Source organism: Prunus avium, chromosome 6, assembly GCF_965620075.1.
Source record: "Prunus avium chromosome 6, drPruAviu1.hap1.1, whole genome shotgun sequence".
Lineage (NCBI taxonomy): Eukaryota > Viridiplantae > Streptophyta > Magnoliopsida > Rosales > Rosaceae > Prunus > Prunus avium.
This window is the reverse complement of record NC_142289.1, coordinates 12,494,791-12,505,830: the sequence shown is the minus strand read 5'-3', so window position 1 is coordinate 12,505,830 and position 11,040 is coordinate 12,494,791. Positions and strand designations below refer to the sequence as shown.

The window sequence follows — 11,040 nt, the reverse complement described above, 5'->3', positions numbered from 1 at the left end:
GTAAACATGAAATCTATTCTAAGTATGTGAATCACAATAGCTGTAATTACCGTGATCTTAGCTAATTACTAAGATTGAGGTAATCATCACAGTTGACCAATTTCTTTCCTTTAACACTCCCCCTCAAGTTGGTGTTTGGTTTGCACATGAACTATCTTGATTTCCCCATTTTGAATTCTCTCACGAACGGTATGGCAATCCAATTCAATGTGCTTGGTCCGTTCATGATACACTGGGTTGGCTGCAATGTAGAGTGCTGCTTTGTTGTCACAGAGTAAGGTGGCTGGTTGGTTGTGTTCCACTTGTAAGTCTCGTAAGAGATATCGCAACCAAGTGAGTTCACAAGTGGTGGCTGCCATAGAGCGGTACTCAGCTTCTGCAGATGACCTTGAGACAGTGACTTGCTTCTTGCTTTGCCATGATATGAGTGACTTGCCAAGGAAGATACAGTATCCAGTAACTGAGCGCCTTGTAAAAGGACATCGTGCCCAATCTGCATCACAGTAAGCTGTCAAGTGGAGGTGCCCGTGTGAAGGGAATAACAACCCTTGGCCAGGAGCTCCTTTGAGGTAGTGAAGGAGCCGACGTGCAGTCTCAAAATGATGCATTCGGGGTTCATGCATAAACTGACTTAGTGCATTCACCGCATATGTGATTTCTGGTCTTGTTATTGTAAGATATATTAGCCTGCCAACAAGTCTGCGATAGCGAGTAGGATCCTTGAGAGGGTTACTCCCTGTAGGCATGAGTGCAACATTGGCTTCCATAGGAATTTTTGTAGGCTTAGCACCAAGTAAACCTGCATCTTCCAAAATATCTAGTGTATACTTCCGTTGACAAAAAGAAATCCCAGACTTGGACCGTGCAATTTCAACTCCAAGAAAATACTTTAAAGGTCTAAGGTCTTTGATTTTGAAACAAGTGCCAAGAAAGTGTTTAAGGTCTCGTATGGCATCATCATCATTTCCAGTGATTATCATATCATCAATATATAACAGTATAACAGTGAAGGATGTACCATGTTTTTGTGTAAACATAGAATAATCTGCTCTAGATTGAGAAAAGCCAATGTTTTGTATAGCAGAGGAAAACTTACGAAACCAGCTCCGAGACGCCTGTTTAAGACCATATAAGGATTTGTGAAGACGACACACAGTGTGCTCCCCCTGTCTTTGATAACCGGGCGGTGGAAGCATGTAGACTTCTTCATGGAGGTCACCATGAAGAAATGCATTGTGCACGTCCATCTGATGAAGTGGCCAATTGTGGACAGATGCAACAGTGAGGAGACAACGGACAGTGATAAGTTTAGCAACAGGAGCGAAGGTCTCAGTGTAATCGATGCCTTCACGCTAGTTGAACCCTTTGGCGACCAAGCGAGCTTTGTATCGCTCGAGGGTACCATCAGAATTGTACTTGATTTTGAAAACCCACTTGCAACCAATCGGACGATGACCAGCCGGTAACGGAACGAATGACCAAGTATGGTTCTCTTCCAGAGCTGCAATTTCAGAGTTCATAGCCTCAACCCAGTGGGGGTTGTGGCGTGCCTCCTCATAAGTGTTAGGTTCAACCAATTGGGAGATATTGTTGACAAAAGAACGGTGAGGCTCAGAAAAATTGGAATGAGTGACATACCGAGTGATGGGGTAGCGAGTACCTGACGTGATGGGGGAAGGAACTCCTGGAGCAAGCAGGGCAGCATGGTGGGCTTGGTAGTCTTTGAAGTGAGGAGGGGGTTTGGTAGATTGGGTTGATTGTCGCAGAGGTGGGGCAGCGGGGAATAAGATGGGCGTCGATGGGAGAAGGGGAAAGAGGTTGTGGGGTGGGCGACGCCGTGGCATCAAAGGATGGAGAAGGTGCTTGGGTGGGCGTCGGTGATGATGGAGATGAAATAGAGGGAACAGGGGGCGATGCTGGTGTATTAGACGGAGAGGGTGAATGAGAGAGGGCTGGGTCTTGGGGGGTATGGGCCGGATGTGGAAGAGAGGGAGTATGGGAAGAATGGGTTGGGCTTTCTTGGGTCTGGGAGAAGGGGTCATGGGCTGGAGTGGGTAGGACGTTAGTGTCACCCTGATGTTCGGGTGGTGAGGTAGAGAAAGGGAATATGTTTTCATGAAAAACCACGTCCCGAGAGGAAATTTTTTTTTGGGTGCTGAGATCATAAAGGCGATAACCCTTTTGATGAAGGGGATAGCCAAAGAAAACACAGCGACGGGCCTGTGCATCAAACTTGTGTTTGGGAAGGAGATTGGTAGCATAACACAGACAGCCAAAAACTCGTAAAAGGGAATAATCGGGAGTTTTGTTGTGTAAAAGTTCATATGGAGATTGGTGTTTGAGTAATGGTGTTGGAAGGCGATTTATGAGATAACAGGCAGTGTGTAAGCTTTCTCCCCAAAAACGTAAGGGAATGTTGGCCTGAAACCAGAGTGCCCGAGCCACATTTAAAAGATGGCGATGTTTTCGTTCAACTATGCCATTTTGTTGGGGTGTATATGGGCATGAATGTTGGAAAGAGGTACCGGTGTCTTGAAAAAAGTTTGGAGGGAAAGAAATTCACTTCCATTATCGGCACGCAAGGTTTTGACATGAAGGTTGAATTGGGTTTTGACCCAAGAGAAAAAAGATTTTATCACCCCTTGTGTGTCTGATTTAAAATTTAAGAGATGGATCCATGTAAAACGGGTAAAATCATCCACAATAGTTAGAAAATATCATGCACCAGTATGAGTGTGAATTTTGTGTGGCCCCCAAATGTCACAATGAATTAAATCAAAAGGTGCATGAGATGACATTGAAGTAGATGGAGAAAAAGATAAGCGAGTTAGTTTTGCTAAAGGAAAAATGTCACAAACATGATTGTTATCACAGATAATTTTTGAAAATTTATTGGAAAGAAATTGAGTAGGGGCGTTGGATGGGTGTCCCAAACGTTGATGCCAAAGATGGGAGGTGTGGTGAACATGATGAGCTAGATGTGGGTTTTGTGTGGCTTTGAGGTAGTAGAGCCCATTAAATTGCTTGCCCAGGCCAATCGTCCTCCCCGTATTCACGTCCTGCACAACACAAAATTTATCAAAGAAAGTCACCATACACTGCAATCCTCGTGTCAATTTGCTCACAGACAACAAGTTCACATTGAATTGTGGTACATGAAGAACACCATCTAGAGTTAAGGTGTCAGATACTTTAATGGATCCAATATTTTTAATGGCTGCTTTCCCTCCATTAGGTAAACCAACAAAATCATGTTGAGTATTGACTGTGTTGTGTGTAGGTGCAAAACAAGAAATATGATCTGATGCTTCACTGTCCATGATCCAATAGAAATTTGAATGAGGGTCATGCTGTGAAAGATTGCAGGTTGATGTAACAATACCTGTTGCATTTGCAAGATGAGAATTACCAGGTCGATTGTGTAAAAGAGCAATCAGTTGATTGTATTCTTCGGTAGTGAAAGTGGGGCTGTCATTGGGTTTGACGTGGGGCCCTGGGGTTGGATCCTTTTCAGCAGTGTAGGCAGCCCGTCTGTTTTTGGGCTTGACATTCTTCCCATGGAGTTTGTGGCCCACAGGAAATCCATTAAGGAAAAAGCAGTTGTCAATTGTGTGGGTGTCTCCATCACAATAAGAACATTTCAGAGACTTCCTGAAGTTGGAGCTGTGTTTTCCATCCCCAGCACCAGAGGATTTCGCCGCTGCTGCTGAGTTGCCTGGGTTGGTGCCGCCCTTGGTGTTCGCAGAACGTATGATTTGCATGGCATGGGATCCGATCTTTCGATTTGCCACGTCTAGCTGCCCTTCGTGTTGGAGGATCAAGCCATGGACACGACGTGTGTCTGGGATCGGCGACATCATCAGAATTGACCCACGAACAGTTGAATAAGGTTCGTTCAGACCCATTAAAAATTGCATGACTCTCTCCTTCTCTTCTCTGGAAGCCCGTGTTGTGGAACCTTCGCAAGTGCAGATGATGGGTTCATGATATGAATCCAATTCATCCCATAAGGCCTTGAGTTTGGTGTAATACTCTGAAATCGAAAGATGGCCTTGTCGATGTTCGGCAATTTCTTGACGGATTTGGTAAATCCGGGAATCGTTGCTTTGTGAGAACCGATCTTTAAGATCATTCCACACCATGGATGCGCTGGTGCAGTAAAGCACACTGCTTGCGATGTCGGGATGCAGTGAGTGCAAAATCCAGGATAGCACCATATCGTTGCATCTCTGCCAAATGGGGAATTTGGCATCAGTTTTTGCTGGGGTTTTGATAGTCCCGTCAATGAATCCTAGTTTGTTTTTAGCGCTCAAGGCAATTCGCATCGAGCGACTCCATTGACCATAGTCATGGCCTTCGAGAGGTTTGGAAACCATAACCAGGCCGGGTGAGTCGGAATGGTGTAGGGTAAGTGGATCAGACACGTTGATTTCAGATCCGGATGATTTTTCATCACCCATGTTGATGGTCTGTGTTTTTTTTTTTGGAAACTGAATATTTCATTAGGCAGAAGCCAAGGCAAACAACCAAAGAAAGAAACAGAGCAGAACAAAACGTAAGCCAAGACACAACAGCCTACACTAAAACAAGAACTAAATGCAACCAAAAAAACAACATGCCGACACAGCAAACCAGAAACCAAAAAGAGTTAGGACAGAAACCAGACACATTGCAGATGGCAACAGGTGTCAGCGGTCCAGAAACTCAACACCAAAACAAAGCCTACGGAGGGCAAGGAAGCCCATCTCGGGACAGAACATGGACAAGGGAGGATGGGGGTCGATCGACCCAAACTTCCGTACCCATCCCTCCAAATGCAATCGCCGCTGCAGCATCCGCAACCGCATTGGCTTCTCTCGGGATCCAAGCCCAACGAACAGCAGAAAATTTGGACTTCAAATCCTGAATTCGACATAATGAGGGGTAAATACCCCAGTCCCCTTTGGCAATGTTTCCAGCACAATTATCCATAACCTTCTTTGAATCAGACTCCACATACACATGAGTGATGCCATTTTCCAACGCAAAGGACAATCCCTCAATAATTGCCTGAGCTTCAGCAATCTCAACAGACCCTGTTGTGGTCTTCAGAACCTTTCCATACTTAAAATCCCCCATATGATTCCTGATGATTATACCAAGACCAGCTAAACCTGAATCTTTTTGCCAAGAAGCGTCCACGTTCAGCTTAAGAAAGGGGTTAGGAGGAGCACACCATGTCAGACCAGGGTTCACCATACTGTCATCTCCTCCAACTCTATTGATACTCCCTGGGCAAGCCTCCTTTTGCAAAAATTCAGACCAGGCCTCCCTAGCTCCAATTAAGACCTCCAAAGGGTTTGGACGCACCTGCTCAAACACGGCCTTACAACGCGCTTTCCAGATACTCCACATAACAAAAGACAAGATAGTAATTGATCTGTTAACCTCATCTTTAGTCTGGTCAGGGATGTTGTAGAGGGAAAGAAACCATTGGTGAAGGGAGGTTACCTGTTGCCTACTACCGATGTACCCCAGTGGGCAAGCAAACCATACCCCAATAACCCAAGGACAAGTCAGGAGGGCATGTTCAACCGATTCAGGATGCTCTTCACATATAGGGCATGTTGAGGAGCATGGCACCCTTCTTCCAGCCAAGCTGGCCTGAGTAGCCAGACAGTTGGTCATAGCCTTCCACATAAAGTGACGAATTTTAGGAAGGGTTTTTGCATGCCAAATAAGCTTCCAGATTTTCTTGTCCACCCCCCTTGAGCCAGATGCATTATCCACAATGCTCCTTCTAGGTGGACTGTTTGTGTGTTTGTTTTTGGTAGCGGAAGACGTGCTGGACAGAGTCACCTATGTTGGTGCTCTGATACCATGAAAGAATGTAGAAAGCTATATATTGTATTGATACCTTGAGATCGTAATGTACAAGATTTATACATAATGAAAGTTCTATTCTAAGTAAACATGAAATCTATTCTAAGTATGTGAATCACAATAGCTGTAATTACCGTGATCTTAGCTAATTACTAAGATTGAGGTAATCATCACAGTTAACCAATTTCTTTCCTTTAACACTTAGTGTATCTGAAGAAATAGACTAGAACTGAAATGTGTCAAATGTAAAATTTCTTTGTGATCTTTGATGGCTTGGGTATTCCCAAGTAATGGAGCATCTTTCTAGTAAAATAACTCCATTAACTCCATGAAATCTGATTTGGGGCTTGGGCATAAGGTGCTATTTGTAGGTGCTGTTTTGAATTTGATGAAAAGAGAAGAGGAAATTGAAAAGCATACAAGGGAGATTACTCCACCGAAGTTGAAGGAGATGACCTCTCACGCCACCAGTACCCTATTTCAGTGAGTAGCTATTGAGGTTTGAGTTTCTAATTTATATTTTGAATTTTAGGTTCCAATCTTTGTTCATAATTTGTGCAGGCTTATAGTTTCCAATTTCTATTTAGATGCATTTGCAGGCCATGTGAGGATTCTAAATTAGGCTCCAATCTTTTGTTTGTATAATTTTGTTTCTTGAAGATTTGTTGGCTTTGTGCAAATGGAACAAGTTTAATATTGTCAGTTTTTTTCATTTCCCGTTATTTTTTAGGATGATGCTATTTGAATTTGATTAGTTGTAAAGTGAATTTTGAAGCATATTGTCACACTGAGTTGTGTTTGGAATCTTGTTATAACAAATGAATCTCAGCTTTGGACGGATGGTCGCTACTTTCTGCAGGAGACACATCAACTTAACAACCAGCGGCGGCTTATGCGAATGGAGGAAGACCCTGCTGTAGATATCTGGATGGCATATGCGAGTCACTGGTTCTTCGAGGAACCCTTGTAATTATTTTCAATGTTGTAGATTCACTAATCATTTATAATTTCTCATATATAGCTTTCAACCCTTTTTGATTTGCACAACAGTGCTTTGTTTCCTTTGATCACTCCATCATGTATCTGTTCTAGTGCTAATTTATGAGTTGCTTGTAAATGATGATTCTCGTTAAATTGCCTCAATAGCAAGTTGGCCTATTTTTATTTACAAGTTCTTTCCTTTAGTGGGTGTAAGTATTGTAATGGGTATGATACTATGGGCAATACATTAATTTGAAAGGCATCTAAATAGAGATAAATGTGTATTAAATAAAAGCAATGACCATTAGGGGCTGATATACCTTCAGTTACTAGGGAATGCATTAGGCACGGATGTAGTTCTTTAATAGAATACATGAACATGTATTGGGTATATGTTAGACCCATTGCAAAAATTAGGCATGGAGGTTTATAATCAGTGACATAATATCAATAGAGGACCCCTTTAAAAGACACTGATATATATCAGTCCCTAAGAGCATCCACAATCATGCTCTCTATTTTTTAGTTAAAATTTAGCTAAAAACACTAGAAAGCTATTTTAGGAGCTCTCTATAAAATTTCAATTCCAACCATACTCCATAGTTTAAAGAGTCATAAATGTTTTTAATAAATTTTAATTCAATTTTTGAATAAAGTGTAGACACAAAAGCAATAATAAAAAAATAGTTGGCATTAAATAAATGCTTAAAATAATATTAAATATAGAAGCATTTAATTATAGAGTCACTAGGAGTACTTTCTCTCTCCTCAGATTTAGGAGCTCCTAGAGGTCTCCCTATTTTAGGAGTTGGATAAGGAGTATGGTTGGAGGTGGGTTTTTTCAATTCCTCCTTAAATTTTAGCTAAGGAGGTGGTTTAGGGAGTCCATTGTAGATGCTCTAATACTATAATAGGCACTGTTTTCAGTCCCTAAAGAAGACAAAAGAGATTGATAGCACTCAATCTTTTTTGAGCCTTTTTTAGTAATGATTCTACAGTGGACTTGGCGCATGCCTTCAAATGTGGTTGTCATTGATTTCTTGGATGCTGGTGTCGTTGCAAAATTGACACACCAATAATGCACCCAATTGATGGGGATGTGGAATTGGCGCATCCAACAAATCTTTCGTATCAATAATGGTATGATTAATGAGCCGGCCCCAACTCTGGCTTCTGGGAGGGAATAAAAATAGAAAGGAGACCAAGACAAAAGAGACTTCCAAGGGTCTAAAGCTTTCCCACCCAACCCCAATGGCGCTTAAACAAGAACTAAAATACTAATCAGAAGTGGGATCTCAAAATGTGGTTGTCATTGATTTCTTGGATAGTGGTGTCGTTGGGAAAGAAAGTGACACATCAATGACGTACATACTTTCTACACGTCCTTGTTCCCAAGATAAATGATCTTAAATTTTCCCACCTTACTGCAGTGAGACTTTTTTCCGATATAAGGGACATTAAGAGAGAGAGGATTCTTGAATGGAGGAATAACTGTTCTTAACCACTTGAGCTACAAACTCTCTGCTTATCTCAATGACTCTTAAATAAGAATACATGAGCAATAAAATACTAACCAAAACTACATTATTTGCGGCCTAAAACTCCATGGTCAAGATATATATATGTTAATATGTGTTTCTAATTTCTTCTAATGTCGTATACACAGCAAGGAAATTCATATAGACATCTATCTGTGGTAAATTAAGTTCTAAAATGTTCAAGGATTAAAACCAACTCAATCCTCTCAGTTGAAAACCAGATTAAAAGTCCTCATTTTCTCTTACCGGACCTACCCTCCTACCCAAAGGCAAGCTTGAACTGTCGTTACAAACCACAAATTATGAAGGATTGGTATAGCGGTGTCACAATACCATCTATCCTCGGAAGAGTAGGTTGTTGCCATATATTTTCTATAGATGATATAAAAGCAAAGCTAGGTTTCAGAGCCAAGTTAAAGTCTTGCTTAGATTAGTACAGAAATGGGCTCAACAAGACTAGGATCCAAAAAACTCCATGCAGTTTTTGTCCCTTACCCTTCACAAGGCCATGTTAGTCCCATGATGCAATTAGCCAAGCTTCTACACTCAAGGGACTTCCACATTACCTTTGTCAATACTGAGTTCAACCACATGCGCTTAGTCCGGTCGAAAGGACCGGACTCCTTCAAGGGCCTACCCAACTTCCAGTTTGAGACCATACCTGACGGGCTGCCTCCTTCGGACAAAGATGCAACCCAAGATATTCCAGCTTTATGTGACTCCACTAGGAAAACCTGCCTAGGTCCATTTAAGGAGCTGGTAATTAAACTTAATAACTCATCTTCTGAAGCTCCGCCAGTTACTTGCATTGTTACAGATGGTCTCATGGGTTTTGGGAGCAAAGCTGCTAAGGAGTTAGGCATTCCAGAGGTTCAATTTTGGACTGCCTCTGCTTGTGGCTTCATGGCGTACTTGCAGTATGGTGAACTTGTCAAACGAGGGATTATTCCATTCAAAGGTACGAACTTATGTCACTCACGTGTTTCTTCAGTCAAAATTTTTGATGGAGCTTAAGCTATATATTCCCTACTGGAACAATTGATAAATTATATGAATTAAATCGCAAAAATTGAATAAACTATATATGAGATAAATTGTGAAAAATTGAAACTACATAACTTACTAAAGGGAACAAAATCAAATTTGTGCTTCTTTTTTTGTTCCGAACCTCACCAACAGTATCTAATCACACATTTCACCTAACTTTGCATGTCAGATGAAAATTTTATGCACGATGGTACGCTCGATACACCAATTGATTGGATCCTAGGCATGAAAAATGTTCGTCTCAAGGACATCCCTACCTTCATTAGAGTGACTGATGTCAACGACATAATGTTTGATTTTTTGGGATCCGAAGCACAGAACTGTTTGAACTCTTCTGCAATCATCTTCAACACATTTGACGAATTTGAACATGAAGTGTTAGAGGTATTATCAACCATCTCCCCTAAAATTTACACCATAGGCCCCCTTAAGTTGCTTGGCCGCCATTTGCCTGAAAGCAAATTGACAAATTCACTTACCTCAAGTTTATGGAAAGAAGACACAAAATGCCTAGAATGGCTTGACAAAAAGAAACCCAATTCAGTGGTGTATGTTAACTATGGCAGCATAACTATAATGACAGACGAACATCTGAAAGAATTTGCATGGGGGCTTGCAAATAGCAAGCACCCATTTTTGTGGATTGTTAGGCCTGATGTGGTGAAGGGTGACTTGGTAATTTTATCCGATGAATTTTTTGAGGAGATTAGGGATAGGGGTTATATAACCAGTTGGTGTCCACAGGACCAAGTGCTAGCTCATCCATCTGTTGGGGCTTTCTTAACACACGTTGGTTGGAATTCTACTATTGAAACTATATCTGAAGGTGTGCCTGTGATTTGCTGGCCTTTCTTTTCTGAGCAGCAAACGAATTGTCGATACGCATGCACTGTTTGGGAGATTGGAATGGAGGTGAGCCCCGATGTGAAGCGCGATGAAATTGAAGCACTTGTTAAGGAAATGCTGGAAGGGGAAAAGGGGATGAAGATGAGGGAAAAGGCTAAGCAGTGGAAGAAAAAAGCTGTAGAAGCGACTGATGTTGGAGGATCATCGTACAATAATTTTGACAGATTGATTAAGGATCTTCGATATGGTGAATGACGTGTAAAATGAAGGTTTATCTTATTTTCATGCAGGATCACTACTGTTTTGTTTTTCTGTCTATCTTTGGTTTGGATTTCAGTTGTTTCTTTAGTTTTTTTTTTTTTTTTCATTTAATGGGATAGCGGGGTTTGAAATTTGTAATTTCTTCCAACGTTAAGAAGAAAAATATCACTAATCTAAGAGTTAATGGATTGTTTCTCTAGTTGTTGTATCCCTTATAAATAAACAACTGTGTTGAAGGTCCAGCACTCCTGGTTAATGAGTGTACACTTGTTAGTGTCCATTGGCCCAAACAGGTAGAAGAGAGCTAACAACAAACTAAAATGAGGCCTGCCCACTTGGCTTGATCCTCCAGTAAGAACTGCTCAACACACTCAGTATTGAAGAATAATTAGAAAGTAAGGGTATACTGGTGATTTACCCCCTGAACTTGTACCTAACTTTCCATTTGTCCCCTATCATGTTTTTTTAGAAAATTAAGGATAAGAACTCTTTTTTTTCGCCAATT

At 41.4% G+C, this 11,040-nt stretch overlaps 2 protein-coding genes and 1 long non-coding RNA gene across 5 annotated transcripts; 2 read left to right on the top strand and 1 right to left on the bottom strand.

Moving 5' to 3' along the window:
* Nucleotides 1-2,808: 2,808 nt before the first annotated feature.
* Nucleotides 2,809-4,460, bottom strand: LOC148293682 (uncharacterized). The gene is made up of 2 exons (XM_088255766.1): nt 3,383-4,460; nt 2,809-3,059 (listed from the first exon to the last, which is right to left on the bottom strand). Exons 1-2 carry the CDS (start codon nt 4,458-4,460, stop codon nt 3,016-3,018), a joined length of 1,122 nt encoding a protein of 373 aa, XP_088111892.1. The 3' UTR covers nt 2,809-3,015.
* LOC110767488 (uncharacterized) lies at nt 3,750-7,023 on the top strand. Of its 3 annotated transcripts, none has more exons than XR_002528335.2 (3): nt 3,750-3,889; nt 6,221-6,345; nt 6,722-7,023. It is a non-coding gene; the product is annotated as an uncharacterized LOC110767488 (long non-coding RNA). The 3 variants fall into 3 exon arrangements; XR_002528336.2 differs by having other exon boundaries at nt 6,692-7,023; XR_002528337.2 differs by having other exon boundaries at nt 6,221-6,361; nt 6,692-7,023.
* A 1,704-nt stretch (nt 7,024-8,727) lies between these two features.
* LOC110767491 (linamarin synthase 2-like) lies at nt 8,728-10,730 on the top strand. The gene is made up of 2 exons (XM_021971040.2): nt 8,728-9,339; nt 9,598-10,730. The coding sequence occupies exons 1-2, from the start codon at nt 8,823-8,825 to the stop codon at nt 10,527-10,529; spliced, it is 1,449 nt and encodes a 482-aa protein (XP_021826732.2). The 5' UTR covers nt 8,728-8,822; the 3' UTR covers nt 10,530-10,730.
* Nucleotides 10,731-11,040: the final 310 nt, after the last annotated feature.

What these genes read in the sequence shown, in the direction of transcription:
- LOC148293682 (XM_088255766.1), bottom strand. Translation starts at nt 4,460, where the DNA reads ATGGGTGATGAAAAATCATCCGGATCTGAAATCAACGTGTCTGATCCA. An exon ending in TCATCTTGCAAATGCAACAG is followed by an intron (nt 3,060 to 3,382) that starts GTATTGTTACAT and finishes TGTGTTGTGCAG; the next exon opens with GACGTGAATACGGGGAGGAC.
- LOC110767491 (XM_021971040.2), top strand. Translation starts at nt 8,823, where the DNA reads ATGGGCTCAACAAGACTAGGATCCAAAAAACTCCATGCAGTTTTTGTC. An exon ending in AGGGATTATTCCATTCAAAG is followed by an intron (nt 9,340 to 9,597) that starts GTACGAACTTAT and finishes TTTGCATGTCAG; the next exon opens with ATGAAAATTTTATGCACGAT.